General features: G+C 45.9%; 1 protein-coding gene across 1 annotated transcript in view; it reads left to right on the top strand.

The window, feature by feature from the left end:
• Window positions 1-4,739: 4,739 nt before the first annotated feature.
• nup160 (nucleoporin 160) overlaps window positions 4,740-20,759 on the top strand; it is a 22,182-nt gene continuing 6,162 nt past the window's right edge. The window contains exons 1-20 of the mRNA XM_056388040.1: window positions 4,740-4,844; window positions 5,838-5,946; window positions 8,365-8,575; window positions 9,243-9,465; window positions 10,016-10,206; window positions 10,793-11,029; window positions 11,500-11,597; window positions 11,824-11,908; window positions 12,538-12,606; window positions 12,758-12,841; window positions 12,930-13,100; window positions 13,198-13,297; window positions 13,779-13,944; window positions 14,283-14,416; window positions 14,501-14,661; window positions 15,337-15,473; window positions 19,955-20,025; window positions 20,187-20,343; window positions 20,452-20,521; window positions 20,636-20,734. Coding sequence (XP_056244015.1) covers window positions 4,754-4,844; window positions 5,838-5,946; window positions 8,365-8,575; window positions 9,243-9,465; window positions 10,016-10,206; window positions 10,793-11,029; window positions 11,500-11,597; window positions 11,824-11,908; window positions 12,538-12,606; window positions 12,758-12,841; window positions 12,930-13,100; window positions 13,198-13,297; window positions 13,779-13,944; window positions 14,283-14,416; window positions 14,501-14,661; window positions 15,337-15,473; window positions 19,955-20,025; window positions 20,187-20,343; window positions 20,452-20,521; window positions 20,636-20,734 — 2,664 coding nt within the window. The 5' untranslated portion in view covers window positions 4,740-4,753. The remainder of the gene's footprint in view (window positions 4,845-5,837; window positions 5,947-8,364; window positions 8,576-9,242; window positions 9,466-10,015; window positions 10,207-10,792; window positions 11,030-11,499; window positions 11,598-11,823; window positions 11,909-12,537; window positions 12,607-12,757; window positions 12,842-12,929; window positions 13,101-13,197; window positions 13,298-13,778; window positions 13,945-14,282; window positions 14,417-14,500; window positions 14,662-15,336; window positions 15,474-19,954; window positions 20,026-20,186; window positions 20,344-20,451; window positions 20,522-20,635; window positions 20,735-20,759) is intronic.

The following is a 20,759-nucleotide window of genomic DNA, read 5'->3' as shown; positions in this document are numbered from 1 at the left end:
GTCTGTGGTGATCAGTCTGTGGTGACCTCTCTGTAGTGACCTGTCTGTGGTGACCTGTCTGTGGTGATCTGTCTGTGGTGACCTGTCTGTGGTGATGTGTGTAGTGACCTGTCTGTGGTGATGTGTGTAGCGACCTGTCTGTGGTCATGTCTGTAGTGACCTGTCTGTGGTGACCTGTCTGTGGTGATGTGTGTAGTGACCTGTCTGTGGTGATCTGTCTGTGGTGACCTGTCTGTAGTGACCTGTCTGTGGTGTCCTGTCTGTGGTGACCAGTCTGTAGTGACCTGTCTGTGGTCATGTCTGTGGTGTCCTGTCTGTGGTGACCTGTCTGTCGTGATGTGTGTAGTGACCTGTCTGTGGTCATGTCTGTGGTGTCCTGTCTGTGATGACCTGTCTGTAGTGACCTGTCTGTGGTGATGTATGTAGTGACCTGTCTGTAGTGACCTGTCTGTGGTGACCTGTCTGTGGTCATGTCTGTGGTGTCCTGTCTGTGGTGACCTGTCTGTAGTGACCTGTCTGTGGTGACCTGTCTGTAGTGTCCTGTCTGTAGTGACCTGTCTGTGGTGATCAGTCTGTGGTGTCCTGTCTGTGGTGACCTGTCTGTAGTGTCCTGTCTGTGGTGACCTGTCTGTAGTGACCTGTCTGTGGTCATGTCTGTGGTGACCTGTCTGTGGTGACCTGTCTGTGGTGATGTGTGTAGTGATGTGTGTAGTGACCTGTCTGTGGTGATGTGTGTAGTGACCTGTCTGTGGTCATGTCTGTAGTGACCTGTCTGTGGTGACCTGTCTGTGGTGATGTGTGTAGTGACCTGTCTGTGGTGATCAGTCTGTGGTGACCTGTCTGTAGTGACCTGTCTGTGGTGTCCTGTCTGTGGTGACCAGTCTGTAGTGACCTGTCTGTGGTCATGTCTGTGGTGTCCTGTCTGTGGTGACCATTCTGTCGTGATGTGTGTAGTGACCTGTCTGTGGTGTCCTGTCTGTAGTGACCTGTCTGTGGTGACCAGTCTGTGGTGACCTGTCTGTGGTGATCAGTCTGTAGTGACCTGTCTGTAGTGACATGTCTGTAGTGATCTGTCTGTGGTGTCCTGTCTGTGGTTTCCTGTCTGTGGTGACCTGTCTGTGGTGATGTCTGTGGTGATCAGTCTGTGGTGACCTTTCTGTGGTGATGTCTGTAGTAATCTGTCTGTAATGACCTGTCTGTGGTGATGTCTGTAGTAATCTGTCTGTAATGACCTGTCTGTGGTCATGTCTGTGGTGTCCTGTCTGTGGTGACCTGTCTGTAGTGACCTGTCTGTGGTGACCTGTCTGTAGTGTCCTGTCTGTGGTGACCTGTCTGTAGTGACCTGTCTGTGGTCATGTCTGTGGTGACCTGTCTGTGGTGACCTGTCTGTGGTGATGTGTGTAGTGACCTGTCTGTGTTGATGTGTGTAGTGACCTGTCTGTGGTCATGTCTGTAGTGACCTGTCTGTGGTGACCTGTCTGTGGTGATGTGTGTAGTGACCTGTCTGTGGTGATCAGTCTGTGGTGACCTGTCTGTAGTGACCTGTCTGTGGTGACCAGTCTGTAGTGACCTGTCTGTGGTCATGTCTGTGGTGTCCTGTCTGTGGTGACCTGTCTGTCGTGATGTGTGTAGTGACCTGTCTGTGGTGATGTCTGTGGTGACCTGTCTGTGGTGATCAGTCTGTGGTGACCTCTCTGTAGTGACCTGTCTGTGGTGTCCTGTCTGTGGTGACCAGTCTGTAGTGACCTGTCTGTGGTCATGTCTGTGGTGTCCTGTCTGTGGTGACCTGTCTGTGGTGATGTGTGTAGTGACCTGTCTGTGGTGATGTCTGTGGTGATGTCTGTAGTAATCTGTCTGTAATGACCTGTCTGTGGTGATGTCTGTAGTAATCTGTCTGTAATGACCTGTCTGTGGTGATGTCTGTAGTAATCTGTCTGTGGTGATGTCTGTAGTGACCTGTCTGTGGTGTCCTGTCTGTGGTGACCAGTCTGTAGTGACATGTTTGTAGTGACCTGTCTATGGTGATGTCTGTAGTAATCTGTCTGTAATGACCTGTCTGTTTTGACCAGTCTGTAATGAACTGTCTGTAGTGACCTGTCTGTGGTGATGTCTGTAGTAATCTGTCTGTGGTGATGTCTGTGGTGATCAGTCTGTTGTGACATGTCTGTGGTGACCTGTCTGTAGTGACCTGTCTGTGGTGTCCTGTCTGTGGTGACCTGTCTGTAGTGACCTGTCTGTGGTGACCTGTCTGTGGTGACCTGTCTGTAGTGACCTGTCTGTGGTGACCTGTCTGTGGTGATGTCTGTAGTAATCTGTCTGTAGTGACCTGTCTGTGGTGTCCTGTCTGTGGTGACCAGTCTGTAGTGACATGTCTGTGGTGTCCTGTCTGTGGTGACCAGTCTGTAGTGACATGTCTGTGGTGTCCTGTCTGTGGTGACCTGTCTGTGGTGTCCTGTCTGTGGTGACCAGTCTGTGGTGACATGTCTGTGGTGTCCTGTCTGTGGTGACCTGTCTGTAGTGACATGTCTGTGGTGACCTGTCTGTGGTGACCAGTCTGTAGTGACATGTCTGTGGTGACCTGTCTGTAGTGACATGTCTGTGGTGATCTGTCTGTAGTGACATGTCTGTGGTGACCTGTCTGTAGTGACATGTCTGTGGTGACCTGTCTGTAGTGACATGTCTGTGGTGACCTGTCTGTAGTGACATGTCTGTGGTGATCTGTCTGTAGTGACATGTCTGTGGTGACCTGTCTGTAGTGACATGTCTGTGGTGACCTGTCTGTAGTGACATGTCTGTGGTGACCTGTCTGTAGTGACCTGTCTGTGGTGACCTGTCTGTGGTGACCAGTCTGTAGTGACATGTCTGTGGTGTCCTGTTTGTGGTGTCCTGTCTGTGGTGATGTCTGTAGTAATCTGTCTGTGGTGATCAGTCTGTGGTGATCAGTCTGTGGTGACCAGTCTGTAGTGTCCTGTCTGTGGTGACCTGTCTGTGGTGTCCTGTCTGTGGTGACCTGTCTGTAGTGTCCTGTCTGTGGTGACCTGTCTGTAGTGACCTGTCTGTGGTGACCAGTCTGTAGTGACATGTCTGTGGTGTCCTGTCTGTAGTGACATGTCTGTGGTGTCCTGTCTGCAGTGACCTGTCTGTGGTGATGTCTCTGGTGACCAGTCTGTAGTGACATGTCTGTGGTGATGTCTGTAGTGACCTGTCTGTGGTGACCAGTCTGTGGTGACATGTCTGTTGTGTCCTGTCTGTGGTGTCCTGTCTGTGGTGAGCAGTCTGTAGTGACATGTCTGTGGTGTCCTGTCTGTGGTGACCTGTCTGTAGTGACCTGTCTGTGGTGACCAGTCTGTAGTGACATGTCTGTGGTGTCATGTCTGTAGTGACCTGTCTGTAGTGACCTGTCTGTGGTGACCAGTCTGTAGTGACATGTCTCTGGTTTCCTGTCTGTGGTGTCCTGTCTGTGGTGACCAGTCTGTGGTGACATGTCTGTGGTGTCCTGTCTGTGGTGACCTGTCTGTAGTGACATGTCTGTGGTGTCCTGTCTGTGGTGTCCTGTCTGTAGTGACATGTCTGTGGTGACCTGTCTGTAGTGACATGTCTGTGGTGATCTGTCTGTAGTGACATGTCTGTGGTGACCTGTCTGTAGTGACATGTCTGTGGTGACCTGTCTGTAGTGACATGTCTGTGGTGACCTGTCTGTAGTGACATGTCTGTGGTGATCTGTCTGTAGTGACATGTCTGTGGTGACCTGTCTGTAGTGACATGTCTGTGGTGACCTGTCTGTAGTGACATGTCTGTGGTGACCTGTCTGTAGTGACCTGTCTGTGGTGACCTGTCTGTGGTGACCAGTCTGTAGTGACATGTCTGTGGTGTCCTGTTTGTGGTGTCCTGTCTGTGGTGATGTCTGTAGTAATCTGTCTGTGGTGATCAGTCTGTGGTGATCAGTCTGTGGTGACCAGTCTGTAGTGTCCTGTCTGTGGTGACCTGTCTGTGGTGTCCTGTCTGTGGTGACCTGTCTGTAGTGTCCTGTCTGTGGTGACCTGTCTGTAGTGACCTGTCTGTGGTGACCAGTCTGTAGTGACATGTCTGTGGTGTCCTGTCTGTAGTGACATGTCTGTGGTGTCCTGTCTGCAGTGACCTGTCTGTGGTGATGTCTCTGGTGACCAGTCTGTAGTGACATGTCTGTGGTGATGTCTGTAGTGACCTGTCTGTGGTGACCAGTCTGTGGTGACATGTCTGTTGTGTCCTGTCTGTGGTGTCCTGTCTGTGGTGAGCAGTCTGTAGTGACATGTCTGTGGTGTCCTGTCTGTGGTGACCTGTCTGTAGTGACCTGTCTGTGGTGACCAGTCTGTAGTGACATGTCTGTGGTGTCCTGTCTGTAGTGTCCTGTCTGTAGTGACCTGTCTGTGGTGACCAGTCTGTAGTGACATGTCTCTGGTTTCCTGTCTGTGGTGTCCTGTCTGTGGTGACCAGTCTGTGGTGACATGTCTGTGGTGTCCTGTCTGTGGTGACCTGTCTGTAGTGACATGTCTGTGGTGTCCTGTCTGTGGTGTCCTGTCTGTAGTGACATGTCTGTGGTGTCCTGTCTGTAGTGACATGTCTGTGGTGTCCTGTCTGTGGTATCCTGTCTGTAGTGACCTCTCTGTGGTGACCAGTCTGTAGAGACATGTCTGTGGTGTCCTTTGTCTTTAAATATTCGAACGCTCAGCGCGCGGCTTCTGATCCTCTGACGTCACAGTTGCATGAGGAGAAGATGGCGGCGGTGCTGGAGCGCAGCTTCATCGAGATCTGTGGATTTGAGAGGGAAACTCTGCAGCGGTTCAGAGACGTGACCGTGGACCTCGGTAAACCTTCTTACTCCCTCGCAGCTCCGTGCTCCGCTCTTACTTTAAAACAGGGTCGTCTGAAGGCGAGGCTTTGACGGGGGGACATGCTAACAACAGCTAGCACCGCTACCACGCTGGTTACAGTCAGTCTGAGGGACCGGGGCCCGGTAAAACGGTCGGTGTGTTACGGTTGTGTTTGTGCTGAAAACACCGTGACCTGAACCCGGTGAACTGTCCCTCTGTGTCCTGTCTCTCTTTAGCTAGTTAGCTAGCCGGTAGCATGGAGCTGTCGGCTCACCTGTGAAGCGGTAAACTGTGACATGAAGTCACAAACTAACAGTTTCACTTCAGAACAGAGACGTGATCGATCCTGAAAACTTTCACCGTGTATTAGAGAAAATAAACAGACTGAATTCATCTGTTGATCAAAGCAGTTTAGTTCTTGACTACCTTAAGGTAAAATTAATTAGGAATAAATTAAGACAACCTCTGAGCCTTTAGGAAGAATTCAACAGTTCAACACAAGATGTTTTACTTTGAAAATTTAAAAAGTGAAACAATAAAGTTGGTCTGGGGGTAAGGTGTCTAATTTGTTTTTGTCTTAAAATGAATCAGTAAATTAAGTAAAACAGTCTGATTAACAAAACATGCAGACTATATCAGGTCTAAGATCAGTGTTACTATGGTAACAATCAGTGACACCTGCACTGACCAGCAGCACCCAACAAGAAAAAATAAGAAAACATGGCTCATAATTTGTGGTTTCCTTGCATCGTTATGGAGAGAGCAGAGGGAAGAAACAGTTTTTGAGACATCAGCCGTTTTTGTTGTTTCCAAAGTAAAACGACTTGTAACCGTTGTCACAGTCCAGTTTAAGATAGTCACAAACTAAAATGCGTTGTGCAGAAGATGAGTTCAGACTCGTTCTATCTGATACAGTGAAAGTCTGTGTTTGTGAGACCAGCCCCTGAAGTGGTGTCTGGATCTGATCCCTCTGGTTCCTGTCTGCAGGTCTGAGCGCTCTCCCTGGTGGCCAGAAGTTCCCGGACAGCGCTGGTGCGTTTCACTACGAGGAGAGTGGGAAGTTGCTGTCAGTCACCAGTAACAGATTCATACACTGGTGAGTAATGTCACCATCAGGTGAAACACCCCCCTCCCTGAAGGATCTTCTGCACCAGCTTACATTCGTCTCATATTATCTGCATCTGTTTTCAGTCTGAAGTGTCTGCACTGTCCTCACATGTGACTTCAAACTTACAGACACAGAGGGACGACCCTGATTCCAGCTCTTTAATACTGATACTTACATTTACCTTCATACAGTGTGGTAAAACACAGTAAAGTACACTGGAGAAACACAGACGCACATCAGAAAGATAAGGAGTGGACTAATCCACAGTTTGTACAGTTTTAAAAAAGAAGGATGAGTGAGCTCAGCAGCACCGACCAAAGTTTATGAAAAACCTCTCCCCAACATCTGGACAGAGTTCACAGTCAGTCAGAGGATCTACCACAAGGTGTTGGCTCTGGTAACACTGAGGAGCTGAAAGACCAGAAAACATCTTTAAAAGCCTTCTCAGGTCTAGAACAAGATTGTTTGGATAGATGATCCAGATCAAACCAGATCAGACCACATCAGCTGTCAAACATGGTGCAGGCGTCATCTGTGGACCACTGGTGTTAACTGATGTCAGTGCTGAGAGAAGAAGCAGGATAAACTCTGAGTTAAATGATCTGCTTCACAGTCCAGATAATAATAATTATAATAACAATAATAATAATAAACTTTATTTGTATAGCACCTTTCATACAAGAATTGTAGCACAAAGTGCTAGTGATGGCACAGTGAAGATTTTAACACAGTTGTATTGAAAAATGATTCATTACTGGAAGTTTTTTAAATCAGAGCTCAACCACATTCTCCAAATAACAGAAAAACAACAAAGAACATTTTGCATTGTACATTTGGACAATTTCCCATGTGTAAAAGTGACACTTTTACACATGGGATTTGACGGGGTAAAAAGGAAGGGAGACAGAAACACGTAGCAATGGACCATGGGTCGGTCTTGAACCCCGGCCGCTGCCAGAAGGCTCAAAATCAAACAGCGTGTGCTCTACCAGGTGAGCCACTGGAGTACTTGCACATGAGCTTCACGCACATAGATCTGTAATACTGCATCCACAACCCACGGAGGTGCACCGCATTGCGCACATGTTTAAACCTTTGAAACGCAGTTCGAAGCGGTCACGTGGGTGTGAGAAACGAAGCTTTGGATGTCATCGGCCATGTGATATTATTAGAACGAATCACGAACAAATCACGCCTCGATACAAAGTAAAAAATAGATTTATTTTTTTGTCACACACCAACGAGCTTAGGTGTCACAGGAACCATCACGACAGAGTGCGTTACAGCAAAGAAATGACCTGCACCAAGTGCTTCCTATCAAAAGATAGAAAATGAGCATAAACACATTAAAAACACTGATGTAACATCAATCAAAGAATCAAAGACAGGGAGAACATAATTTAAGGGAACCTTTAAATTTCAGGATTTGCAGATTTAGAACCACAAGGAAAAGATTCTGTATCTCAATTAATGGAGTAAGACTTTGGAACAGTCTGGATGTGAAATTAAAACAATGTCCAAACATTGCTCAATTCAAGAGCAAATACAAGCACACCGTTTTTACTGCTTATAGGGAAGAGAGGACCTAACTGACACTTGGTAGATTCCTATTCGCCTGATCTAGGGGTTCTATGTATATATTGGTATAAATATATATGTATATATGTGTGTGTTTGTGTTTATATATATATAGTTATGGGTGTATATATGTATATGTATGTGTATATGCATGAGTATGTGTATACATAGGCTGTATTATCATTTGTAAGTATGATTTCCTTATTTGCCAGTTAACTTAATGGGCATTGGGTATGCATTTTATTTATTGATATATGTATATATTTTTTTGAAAACAATAACGTTAAGCTTGGGGGGTAGGAGTAAATAAGTTTTTACTTCTTCCTACTCCCTTTCGAGCTTGTCGGCAAGAAAGCTACTTTTCCTTTTTTCTTTTGTTGAGGATTATCATTTACCTTTCCTGCATTATGTTTTCTGTTTGTTACTATTGGTTGTATATATTCTTGCACGTTTGTTCGAATAAATTTCATTCATTCATCAATGACATGTTGGATACTGACCCACAACATAGTGTGAAACCAACCAGACCCTCTCAAGTCACCTGACCATAACACACCTGAGCAGCTGTTCATTCACTGAAGACTGAGGACAGCTGAAGGGGTCCGCAGTATCGGTCTGGACAGTCCATGTGGTCCATACTATAGTCACTGACTGATAAACGAATTATACTTATGTTATAATTATGTTAATCCTAACATTTCTAATGATGTCAGCTCCTCCAGAGCCTCTGTATGATTCATGCAGAGAGCTGAAGTCTGTGCTTGAAGCTTCATATCTTCACACACAGACCAGTGACTGAACACTGACCCGGACTCTCTGACTCTGCAGGTCCACGTCAGGAGACACAGTCCAGCTGGTGGAGCAGTCTCTGGACACCAATCTGCTCAACAATGCCGTCAAACTCAGGTTCACCCACTGTACTGTTCTGCCCGGGGGGGTCAGCATCCAGGAGACCCTCAACAATGTCATCATCCTCATCTCCACCAATCAGAGCGTCCACAGGCTGGTGCTGCCCCACCCCACACGCATGTACCGCAGCGTGAGTACTGGCCTGGATCATCTCCATGATGAGTGTGTGCTGCAGCTGACGGTCGTTCATTGATAAGTCGATTGACAGCTGATAATCAATAACTGGTTCTCAGGTGTGATCTGATTCTAACCTGTAGACTTTTTATTTTATTTTATTGTTTATTTTTGGGGGCTTTTGTGCGTTTATTGGACAGGAAATGGGGAGAGAGAGAGAGGGAGTGACATGCAGTAAAGGTCCGACTGCAGCGAGGACTGTAGCCTCTACACATGGGGCACCTGCGACCTCATCAGTGCATCAACTGGTTCATCTAGTTGAATGAAAACAGAGTCTGTGTCTGACACAGTTAATAACGCAGCTGTTTTTGTTTAGAGCAGTGGTTCCCAACCTGCTGGGCCATGAAGGTATTGGAAGTGCGTCTTAAAACTAAAACTAAATGATCTTCGACAGATTTAAAATGATTGAAAGTCTGTTTTAATAACTGTTAATATTAAGGCCCATCACTGACAAGTCAATGACAGGAACTCTGAGCTCGTCACTGTCTGGACCACATTGTAGTTGTACCAATCTAGTTTTTCGAAACATGACTTTGAACACAGTAGCAGTTCCAATAGACTGTTAGGAAGTTGTAACTTATTTCTTTTCAAAATAAAAGTCCCCCTCTCTGGTTCCACTCCAGGAGCTGGTGACCGAGCTCCACATGCAGTCCGTCTTCACTGATGTGGGGAAGCTGAGTCTGCAGGACCCGTCTCACAGTGCCGTCATCCCCAGCCAGGTGGGACAAACGGGGAGTCCCAGCACCTCTGCGGCCTGGCTCAGTTACCAGGGAGAGGCTCACTACGCCCTGGCTTCACCTGCAGGAGGCATCATGGTGGTCACTCTGCCGCCCCACGACTCTCAGGGTAAAGACCACAGTCTTCCCTGCTGCTTCATACACCTGAACCTCTACCTGAATCTCCCTCCTGCTCACAGGAGGGGAGGGTCCATGTGAATCCTCTGAGGTTCACCTGAAACCAAAGTGAGACCTCAGCACACAGATCCAGATCCAGAGGGTGTCACTGTCTCTGTAGGAAGTAGTTGAAGCCTAATTAACTTCAGATCAGTGTTGTGGTTCATTGTGGATGTGAATTCAGTTTATTTTCATTGATTATCTGCTGATTACTGTTGTGATCATTTTTCTGTTCAGATTGTGACATGACACAGAAGTGAACTGGATCATTAACTGGTTTCACGTCATTCAAACAGCTGCTGCTTCATTTATTGGACCAGTGATCAGATATTTAACGGATCAATTACTGGACAAAATATCATTCAATGAGTTGGTGATGAAAGTGATTGTGACCTCACTGCAGCTACTGTTGAGTCGTTCTAACAGAAACAGCTGGAGTGTCCTCTCTGATATTACGTGTGCGTGTTGTCTTCCACATGAAAAGACGTGTCCTCCTCCTGCAGGCGGCGTGTCGGTGCTGGAGCTGAAGAGGAGTTCCATGATGCAGAGGCTGTCGGGCTGGATGCCCACCGCCATCCGTGGGGAGCAGAGTCCTCCAGACCTGGCCCTCAGTCTGGCTGTCAGAGAGCTGGAGGAAGACTCCTTCATCTTCGCCCTCTGCCAGGACCACAGACTGCGCATGTGGTCCCTCAGGGTCAGGACCTGGTCTTTATGTTCATACAGAGACTCACATTCAGGCTCAGGCCATGTGACTTTAATTCAGTCCACCAGAATCTAAATGTAACTTTGTTCACAGGTGAACTGAAAGGGACAGTTTGTGTTTTCATGTAGTCGGTACATCACCTACGGTAGATTCTGGTTCGGAATGCCGACCGGCGCTCTGGCAGAGTGAGGTGTTGCTGTGGGCGGGGCCACGAGAAAAAACGTGTTTTAGAGACTTTTAAAAACGAACAATCCAACATCTGTTTAAATGTAACTTCATGTAGAACAATTTCATTCTTTAACGTCCTGTGACAACAGCACTTTCCTTTGGCACAATATTTTTCAACCGCCGAACTACCGTCCTCCTACAGCCCCTACAGAGCGCGCTGTATCACACATTTCTGATTCAGTCAGCTGACCTGCGGCTGCTAGGTAATACAGTGTGCCCACAGTAACATCAGTTACAGCTCTGGTCGGCTTTCCTAACCAGACTCTACTGTGGGTAGTGTACTGACTCCTGCCTGTCTCTCTGAAAGAGTTGTTAGTGTCATTAGCTAACCTGTGTGTTCCTCGTGCAGGAGCAGGCTTGTCAGCTGGAGGCCGACGTGTTGGACTACATGCCGGCCTGTAAAGGAGTGAAGCGTCTGTCGGGTCAGGGTCACCGCCTCCGGCTCGCCTTCTCGTCCTCCACCGGCCTCTGTCTGTCCCTCTACCTGGCCGTCCCTCAGAGAGGACAGTTCACCGTGCTACAGCTCGTCTCCACCGACAACAACCGCTACAGCCTGGAACACATCTCCACCCTGTTCACCACACAGGTGAGTCTCCACCTGTTTTGTCATGGAGTCAGTCTGGTTCAGGTTTAGTTCCTTCTGCTCTCAGAGTCTCAGAGTCCAGCAGGCTGGTCTCTACCATAAAGACCTGATTGATGGGGGGGGGGGGGGGGGGGGGACACGACGACACTGAAACTGTGAAACAAACTTTCAAACCTGCTGCTCAAAATGATGTTTGTTTTTATTGTTTTTGAAGAAACAATGAAAATATTCAAGTTTTATACTGAAAAAGATTGATTAGAGTTCATGTGATTTACCACATTGATGTGTTTGTGTTTGTCTTGTTGTCATTATATAATATATTGTGTTGCGTTAAAATGTTTAAAGTAAACATTGTTTTAACATGAAATGAAGAAGATGATTTAAAAGACGTAGTGAGGAGTGTCTCGCCCGCTTGATGGAATAAAAATACAAAATGTAATGGAGAGCTAAACCTCATGTCTCTGTGTGAACAGGAGACTCTGGTGGATTTCCACCTGACCTCCACAGATATCTGGGCTCTGTGGGTCGACGACTCCAACACCACTGTGATCAAGTACATCAACTTTGAACAGTGAGTCCCCGTCCCAACAACCACCACCACCACCCACTGTGATGTGTTTACTGTCACTGAGTCTCACACTGTTACATCTGTCACTCACACTTAAAGATGGTGTGTGTGTGTGTGTGTGTGTGTGTGTGTGTGTGTGTGTGTGTGTGTGTGTGTGTGTGTGTGTGTGTGTGTGTGTGTGTGTGTGTGTGTGTGTGTGTGTGTGTGTGTGTGTGTGTGTGTTTTACAGTAACACAGCAGGTCAGTGGAACCAGGTGTTTGTTCAGCCTCCACCAGAGGAAGAAGTCCATATAGGAGTGGACCAGGACCCCCGAGTAAGACCAGTCCCACACCCACATCAAACCAGTACCAGGCCAGAAATTAGACCAGACCACTTACCAAACCAGTACTGGGCCAGAAATTAGACCAGACCACTTACCAAACCAGTACCAGGCCAGAAATTAGACCAGACCACTTACCAAACCAGTACCAGGCCAGAAATCAGACCAGACCACTTACCAAACCAGTACCAGGCCAGAAATCAGACCAGACCACTTACCAAACCAGTACCAGGCCAGAAATCAGACCAGACCACTTACCAAACCAGTACCAGGCCAGAAATCAGACCAGACCACTTACCAAACCAGTACCAGGCCAGAAATTAGACCAGACCACTTACCAAACCAGTACCAGGCCAGAAATCAGACCAGACCACTTACCAAACCAGTACCAGGCCAGAAATTAGACCAGACCACTTACCAAACCAGTACCAGGCCAGAAATTAGACCAGACCACTTACCAAACCAGTACTAGACCATGACGACTCTCGGCGAAACCTTTATTTACACTGAACGTTGACGAGGTTCATGGTTGATATGTGATGACTGTTGACCAGCTGATGAGGTCATTACAGGCGGTGTGGTTTCATCGTTGCCGTCACTCACCTGGAGACTTGTGTTAACAGGAGACGTACCTGGAGGTTCTCTTCTCTCCTCTACGCTTCACGGCCTCAGCCATAGTGAAAGCTTTACAGGTGAGATTTACCTGAACACACACACACACCTGTGTTATGTAGAGTAGTGATGTCACTGATTGTGGGTGTGGTCACCATCATTGTGAGTGATGTTGGTGGGTCAGCCTCCACCAGGTCACATGACGCAGCAGACGTGTGTCTTGTGTTTCAGATCTATCGACGCGGTTCGGAGAGGATCCCTGATGCATCATGGGAAACTCTGAAGAAGGAGGTGACGGTTGCTGTGGAGAGTGAGGTAATCAATCATGTCTGTTTTTAATGATTGTTAGAATCTGATCAGCTGAAGTCCCAGAGTTCCTGTTTCTGACCCCCCCCCCCCCCAGCTGCAGAGCAGTGTGACGGAGTTCGAGTTCTCTCAGGAAGAGTACCGTCAGCTGCAGGTGGAGTTCTGGTCCAGGTTCTACTCCTGCTGTCTTCAGTACCAGGAGTCTCTGTCCACTTCTCTGGGTCTGAGCGTCAGTCCCCACACAGGTCTGGTCTGTCTGCTGAAGAAGGTGAGGACCAGGACCGGCACTAGGTCTCCACCGGTTCTGTCTGTGTCTGTGTGTGACCCGCTCTCTGATTGTGATCTGGTCTGTGGTCTGGTTTCAGGGTCTGGTCTCCTTCCTCCTACCGTGTTTTGCTGTGGATCATCTGTATCTGTCCTACGACGAGTATCTGCTGTCAGAGGAGGAGACGCCCATCACTGAAGGTAACCAGACCCTGATGTGTGTCCCCGACCCAGATGTGATGTCCAAGACTTGATCAGAAAACAGTTGATTGAACCTTTCATTAGTCAGAAGCTGTTTCTGATATTTAAGTTAAAAACTACACAACTACTGTGTGTGTGTGTGTTGTGTGTGTGTGTGTCTGTGTGTGTGTGTGTGTGTGTGTGTGTGTGTGTGTGTGTGTGTCTGTGTGTGTGTGTGTGTGTCTGTGTGTGTGTGTGTGTGTGTGTGTCTGTGTGTGTGTGTGTGTGTGTCTGTGTGTGTGTGTGTGTCTGTGTGTGTGTGTGTGTGTGTCTGTGTGTGTGTGTGTGTGTGTGTGTGTGTGTGTGTGTGTCTGTGTGTGTGTGTGTGTGTCTGTGTCTGTGTCTGTGTGTGTGTGTGTGTGTCTGTGTGTGTGTGTGTGTGTCTGTGTGTGTGTGTGTGTGTGTGTGTGTGTGTTCGTACTCTGACCTGCGCTGGTCTCAGATGTGGATCTGGGTCGTGATGTGCTGCAGCTGGTCCAGTGTCTGCGTCTGGTCAGTGATGCTGTTTCTGGGGAGATGTCGTATCAGATGGAGACAGCTGTGGAACATCTGGAGTCTCCAGAGAGATCAGCTGATCTGGTCTTGGAGAACTTGCTGTCCAATGACAAGTCAGATACCTGTTTACTATTAACTCTGTTTATTAATTTACTGTTATCATATTAATATGTAATGTGTTCAGTTATTATGTGACATTATAATCTAATCATTGTAATAATGTTATAATAATGAGTCATAATGAACCTGATTCAGGAATCTGTTCAATATAATCAGAAGAAGTTAATCCATCAGTCTCTTCAGGGTTTAATCAGATTTTAAGTTGATGAAATAAAAAGTGAATGAACCAGTTGGTAGAATGTATTTATTTATGACATTATTGATTAATAATAATGACCACAGGTCAATGGGTTAGGGTTATGACTGTAACCCTGCTGACTGTGTTCTGCAGTGAGAACGTCATCGAGGACATCCAGAACAAGTTACAGGATATCCGGAACCCGCTGGCGGCCATGATGGTCCTGCTGAGGGAACTGGACCTGGAGACGGACTCGGAGGTCTCAGCAGAAGGACCCGTCTCTTCTGGTACAACTGTGGTTCTGCATGTAAACAACAGCAGTCCTGATCTCAGTGTGGTGTGTTCACTGACCCCTGATCCCGGCCTCACAGGTCAGAGTCTGAACGTGAGGATCAGCCTGTCTCAGCTGTATGGCAGCAGCTCCGCCGTGTCCATCGTCTGTCAGGCCGTCACTCACCTCGCCATGACCAGAGCGCTGTTCTGTCGAGACCTGCTCATCCTGCAGAAACTCTACCTGCGCTTTGGAGACAACGTACGTATGCACGCAGACACACACACACACACACACACACTGTGTACTGACTTACAGGTGTGAAGTCTCAGCTGACTGGCTCTCTGCAGAAGTTCTCTCTCCTTCTGACTCGTCCAAAACTCAAGGAATGACATTGTTCTGCTCGTCCTCTGCATCTACCTGTTCCCACCTGTCCTCACCGCCTGTCTGTCAGCGGAAAGAGGACAGGTGCAGACAGCTGAATGAAGTGGACGTTGTTCTGGACCTGAGCTCTGTGTACAGACTGAAACAATGAGGATACAGACTCTGAGACGGGGGGGAGGAGCTCTGACATCCAGTCTCTGCTCCTTCATGTTGAAAGCAGCCAGTCGAGGTGGTTCAGGTCTCTGACCAGGATGTGCACCTTCCAGTGGACTTCTGCTGGGCTCGTCCAACTGGTTGGAGACTCCAGGGTCCAGAACACACTGGAGAGACCTCATGTGAACGGCTCGGGATCCTCCAGGAGCGATGTCTGGACTCTGTTAGACCTGAGCTCGGATTAAGAAGTCTAAAATGGATAAAGTGTCCACACACTGACATCTCCTCCAGCTGAAGCCTTAGGCAGAGCTTTACCTCACATGATCAGGACCAGGACTCATCATCTGTCAATGTTAAAGTGAGTGATCTGAAATCATCCCTGTGTGTTTGTGTGTGCAGGTGTTTCTGGGTGGGGGGGCTCAGCTGCTGCAGCTCCAGCAGGACCTGATTCCTCGGAGCTCCCACCTCCTGTCCTCATACCACCTCCTCAAACACGTCAGTCAGAGCCTCGCCTCCTCCGTCCCCATGGACATCATGTGAGTACATGCACACACACACACACACACAGGTCATTATATGAAGCCGATGAGTGCCGGACAGGTGATACATGACTGTAGTCTGTTACAGTATATGAGTATCTAAAGAAAATAAAAGTAAAAAAGATTGTATTGAAAGTGAATCAGAGTTCAGTCAGAAACATTGACACATGCACCTGTAGCGCACATACCTGGTCTGGCATCAGTCACAAGCCATTAAAGAAGCTCATTGTAAGGAGGTGCAGAGTTATGGACCCAGAATTGACACTTTGTTACTCTTCCAATCATCAAACTATCAAATTGATAGATAACGGAGACAAAGGACCCCTCTCTCTCTCAAACAGACGAGCTGTTGCTCAACCAGATCATGGGTCAAAGGGTCAGCTCCAGAGGATCAACGGATAGACACTGGGCAAACTGGAGAACATAGAAAAAATCTCCACTTTGTGACAATAAGACTCTGTCTAATGATATTTGATTGTTTCTTTTTTTTAATTTATTGTTTTTCCTTTTACAAAGCATTTTATAAAATAATACAACATGAACATGGGGTGATTTCTGCCACAGTATTACAGCAAAGTAATTTACCAATCAAGTACATCTTGATATTAAAAAAAGAAACTTAAACAAAATAAGTACATGTACATTTTCCATTGCTTCCAGATGTCATTAAATTTAGATTGAAAAAGTCATTCTTTCCATTACATATATATCGTAAATAATATCATACCATTCATCTATAGATGGGACGTCTGGCTTGAGCCATTTCTTTGTAATTGCTTTTCTAGCAGCTAGACTCAGTATTCCAAATAAATATTTATTTTTCACTCTTACATTAGCTGAGTTTACAAGCCCAAAAAGAAGTTCTTCCCAGTTAAATGTAACGTCAGTTCCAAAAATAGTTACTAGTTCTGAATAAACCTTGCGCCAGAAAATATTTATTTTTGGACAGGCCCAGAACAAATGGTAATGATTGGCTTCCTGTGAACGACACAATCTCCAACAGCTAGAAGATCCTGGATGGTAGCCATGTTGAGCAGGTGTAATGAAATACCCAATGAGACACTTCCAGCCGAAAGATCTCCATGAGTTTGAGCATGATATCCTCCACTGAAATTCACAGTATTTAATCCAGGTATCTTCTGAAAGGCAACTGTTGGTTTCCCTATCCCATTTTTGTTTTATATATGTGGTATTCACCATTTTTATTTCCTGCAGGCCTCTATAAAGTCTAGAGATGACTTTAATCTCTCCGATAAGCACTGATAAACACTTTTAACAAATTGTTTTCAAACGCCTTTTGGCTTTTTAACATGGTGCTGTTTAAGTGGTGGCGTACCTGAAGAAATCTAAAAAAATCACTATTGTTGAGACCATGTAGTCTTTTCAACATCTGAAAGCTCTTCAGTGTTGTCTGTTTGAACAAGGTGCAATATGAGGAGAGACCCCGGCCAACCCATCCCTTATAGTTTGCATCCATCTTATTTGGGGCAAAGTCAGGATCTGACAGCACCATTTCAGAATCTTTACCTCTTCTAACATATCATTTCTAGTGATAACATTCAACCATGTTTTCAGTGATAAGTTGACCCATTTATTTCCTGTTTCCATCAAACTTTTAATTAGTCTTTTATCCCCTATTGTTGCTTGAATTGGCATCGTCCCCGATATGTTTTCTTCAATTTCCTTCCATCTTGCTTTGTAATCTGAGGCGCACCAACAGAACAGGATCCTTAGCTGGGCCGATATATAATAATCTTTTAAGCAGGGAAGAGCCAGTCCACCCTTATTTTTTGATAATTGAAGAGTTCGGAACCTTATTCTCGGTTTTTTCCCCTGCCAGATGTAACGTGATAATAATTTATCCCATTCGTTAAATTGTTTATCATTAATTTCAATTGGGAGGGTCTGGAATAGATATAATATCCTTGGCAGGATGTTCATTTTTACAGATTCAATCCGAGATTCAAAACTTAATATTGGAACAAGATTCCATCTCTTCATGTCTTCAATTTCTTATTTAATAGATCGAAATTTAAGTCATATAAGTTTGATAAATCTTTTGGGATGTTGACTCCCAGATATTTCATATGTTCTATATCCCATTGTAGTTGAATCTTAGAAGTAATGTTTTGGTTAGGTTTGTAATTAAAGTTTAGTATTTGGGTCTTTTGGATGTTCAGTTTATAGCCTGAGACCGAGCCAAAAGCATCTAAGAATGATAAGAGTTCTAAAATTGAATTTTAGGGGTTTGACAGGCTAATTAAAACGTCATCAGCAAATAAAGAAATCTTGTATTCTTGGTCCAGTATTCTTATACCAGTGATATTATTGTTCTGATTAATCCCCTGACTTAACGGTTCGATAAACAATGCGAATAACAGTGGGCTCAATGGGCAGCCTTGTCTGGTCCCACTGCTCCATTTATTTTTACTCTGGCTTTTGGTTTATTATATAGTGTTTTAATAGTTTTAATAAAAGTTTGATGAAATCCAAATTTGTCCAATAGTCGAAATAGGAACTCCCAATTAACCCGATTAAAAGCCTTCTCGGCATCAAGACTTAACATTACTGCCTGGAGTTTATTTTTGTTTATCTCCTCAATCACATGTAGCGTTCGGCGAATGCTATCTTGTGTCTGTCTTTGCTGGATACAACCTGTGAATGTGGGTAAAGATCTTATAGTCTTGGTTCAGAACACTTATCGGCCGATAGCTTCCAAAGTCTAACTTGTCTTTACCCTCTTTTGGTATCACGGAGATCACTGCTTCTTTCCAAGAGAGAGGAACAACGCCAGTTTTAAGCACATGGTTGTATGTAGTAGGGTTGTCACGATACCAAAGTTCTGTTTCGATACCGATACCAATATGTATTTCGATACTTTTCGATACTTTTTGTAAAAAATATTTCATTATATTATGTATTGCCTTAACGGGTTATTTGAATATTTAAAGAATGTAATTTAATTTTTAAAAATATATTTTTGAATGTATTTATTAACCATGGACATGTTGTAGCTCTCTGTTTGCAGGCTACTGTAGGTTTACTACTGGGCTGGGAGGGGCTTTGTACTTCTTTCATTGACATTACAGTGAACAGGTGAACATCATTATCACCTGTCGTTCTTGACTGAAGTCTCGGAACAAGTCCGCATGGTTGTCCTTTAAATGTTTCGACAGGTTTGAAGTGTTGGCTCCTTCTGCGAGACACACTTTGTAGCACCGCTTGCACTGCGGTGCCTCTGGGTTCAGTGGCTCGCCTTTATCGTTCGGTTTGAACCCGAAATATTTCCACACGAACTTCGGGCTCCATTTTGTCCACAAGTTCGGGCTTTTCTGCAGCTGCCATCTCTATCTACTGTATTTTCTTCAACCCGCTCCGTCTGTCTAAGACGCGACCTTTCGTTTCTCTCTCCTCCTCAGTCTAAACATGCGAGTGCGCGTGGGACGCGGCTTACATCCGCTCGGGCAACTACGTCACACTCGCTGGCCTCGCTGTGCTTAAAGAGACAGGCTCCAATTTACCAATTCATTTGCATTCAATAAAATGAAATGAAAGTACCGTTTGTTTTTAAATGCTGGTATAGTACCGTTTTCAAAACTCTAGTATCGCGGTACTATACTGGTACCGGTATACCGTGCAACCCTAGTATGTAGTTTTCATTCTAGGGGTGAGTAAGTCCTTCATCTCTTTGTACCACTCTGACGGAAATCCGTCTGGCCCTGACGCTTTGTTTATCTTTGAATGTGATATTTCCTTTTTAATTTCGTCCTCTGTAATTTCACCAATTACAAACCTATTTTGTACCAATCTAGCCTCCAAGAATAACAACTGTTCACAAGTGATATGTGACTCCAGCGACTGTCGTTATAACACAATAGAGCACTAACGAAGTCGAAACCAATTTTCCACCAACGACAGTCATGCAAACGACTGTCGTTGACACTTGGAGCACAAAAGGGAACCAGTGACATCATCATCCTTGTGAACGCCCACAAGAGGTTAAATACCTGGGTCTCCACACCAGAAAGTAGGACCAGTCCCAGCCTGGTCAGAAACGTACACGAACTGATGAAGCCTCTTGGATGAGAGGTGAAACGTCTTCACAGACAAATAACCTAGTCGAGTTGTTTTCGATTTAAAAACTCCTTTAGGATACTATGACCTGGACAAATGAGAATATACACAGGCTTACACACACACACACACACACACACACACACACACACACACACACACACACAAACCTCCCTTCCTCTGTCCCTCTCTAGATAAGAGTCATAAACTACAGCCCACATTCAGTCCTGAGTTGTGACCAGCAGAACACTCTGAGGAAAATAAATTATATAAATTAAACTAATAAATTAAATATCTAACTGTTCTATGTGATGTTTCTATGCAATAAGTCAATTCCCAGTCTATCCTCTAGAATGGCTGAAATACAACACACCTGTGACCTTTGACCTCCTGTGTTGTTTCAGAGACGCCAACCTGCAGCACCTCACAGTGTTGGAGCTGTCTGACGCTCCTGCTGTCTCCACCAACAGATCGGGTCAGTGATGCACCTGACTCACCTGAGCTATCAGAGCGCTGCAAACACACTGGTGATATGATTCTTTATTTTATTTATTTTTTGATTTTAACAGTCAGGTATTGTGTGTGTGTGTGTGTGTGTGTGTGTGTGTGTGTGTGTGTGTGTGTGTGTGTGTGTAGTGCTCAGTCCTCAGACAGTGGTGGAGCTCTTCTATCAGACTGTAGCCAGGAGGATCATCATCTCTCAGATCTATAGTCAGCAGCAGAGCCCCTCCCCCTCCCTGCTCCTCTGGACCCACATGATCTCCAACGTGGTCCACCTGCTCGCTCAGCTACTGTATCCTTCACCTGCATCCACAGCTGGTCTCCATAGAAACATTAAACAGATGATTTCCTGTTTTCACCTGTGAGTATCTGTCTGTTCTTCTTAACTGGTGTCTCCCAGTTGGCCCAGTAACCCTGGTTTCCAGTTCCCAGAGTGTCTGATGGCCAATTGTCAGTACACACAGCTGCAGGTAAGACTCACCTGTTCTCTCACCTGTTCTCTCACCTGTACTGTGTGTGTGCAGTGCTGCTTCAGTAGTGTGAGCATCTCAGGTGTGTCTCACCTGTGTTTCCTGTGTGTACAGGAGTACGTGAGGCTGATTGGTCCGTGGTGTCAGGTGAACATCGGCTCCTGTCGCTTCATGCTGGGTCAGTGTTACCTGGCCAACGGGGAGGGCCAGAAGGTGGGTGTCAACAACCTGACTGACC

The sequence above is a fragment of the Seriola aureovittata genome, chromosome 10 (genome assembly GCF_021018895.1).
Source record: "Seriola aureovittata isolate HTS-2021-v1 ecotype China chromosome 10, ASM2101889v1, whole genome shotgun sequence".
Taxonomy (NCBI): domain Eukaryota; kingdom Metazoa; phylum Chordata; class Actinopteri; order Carangiformes; family Carangidae; genus Seriola; species Seriola aureovittata.
Note: the sequence above shows the minus strand (reverse complement) of the source record. Positions and strands in the feature narration are given on the sequence as shown.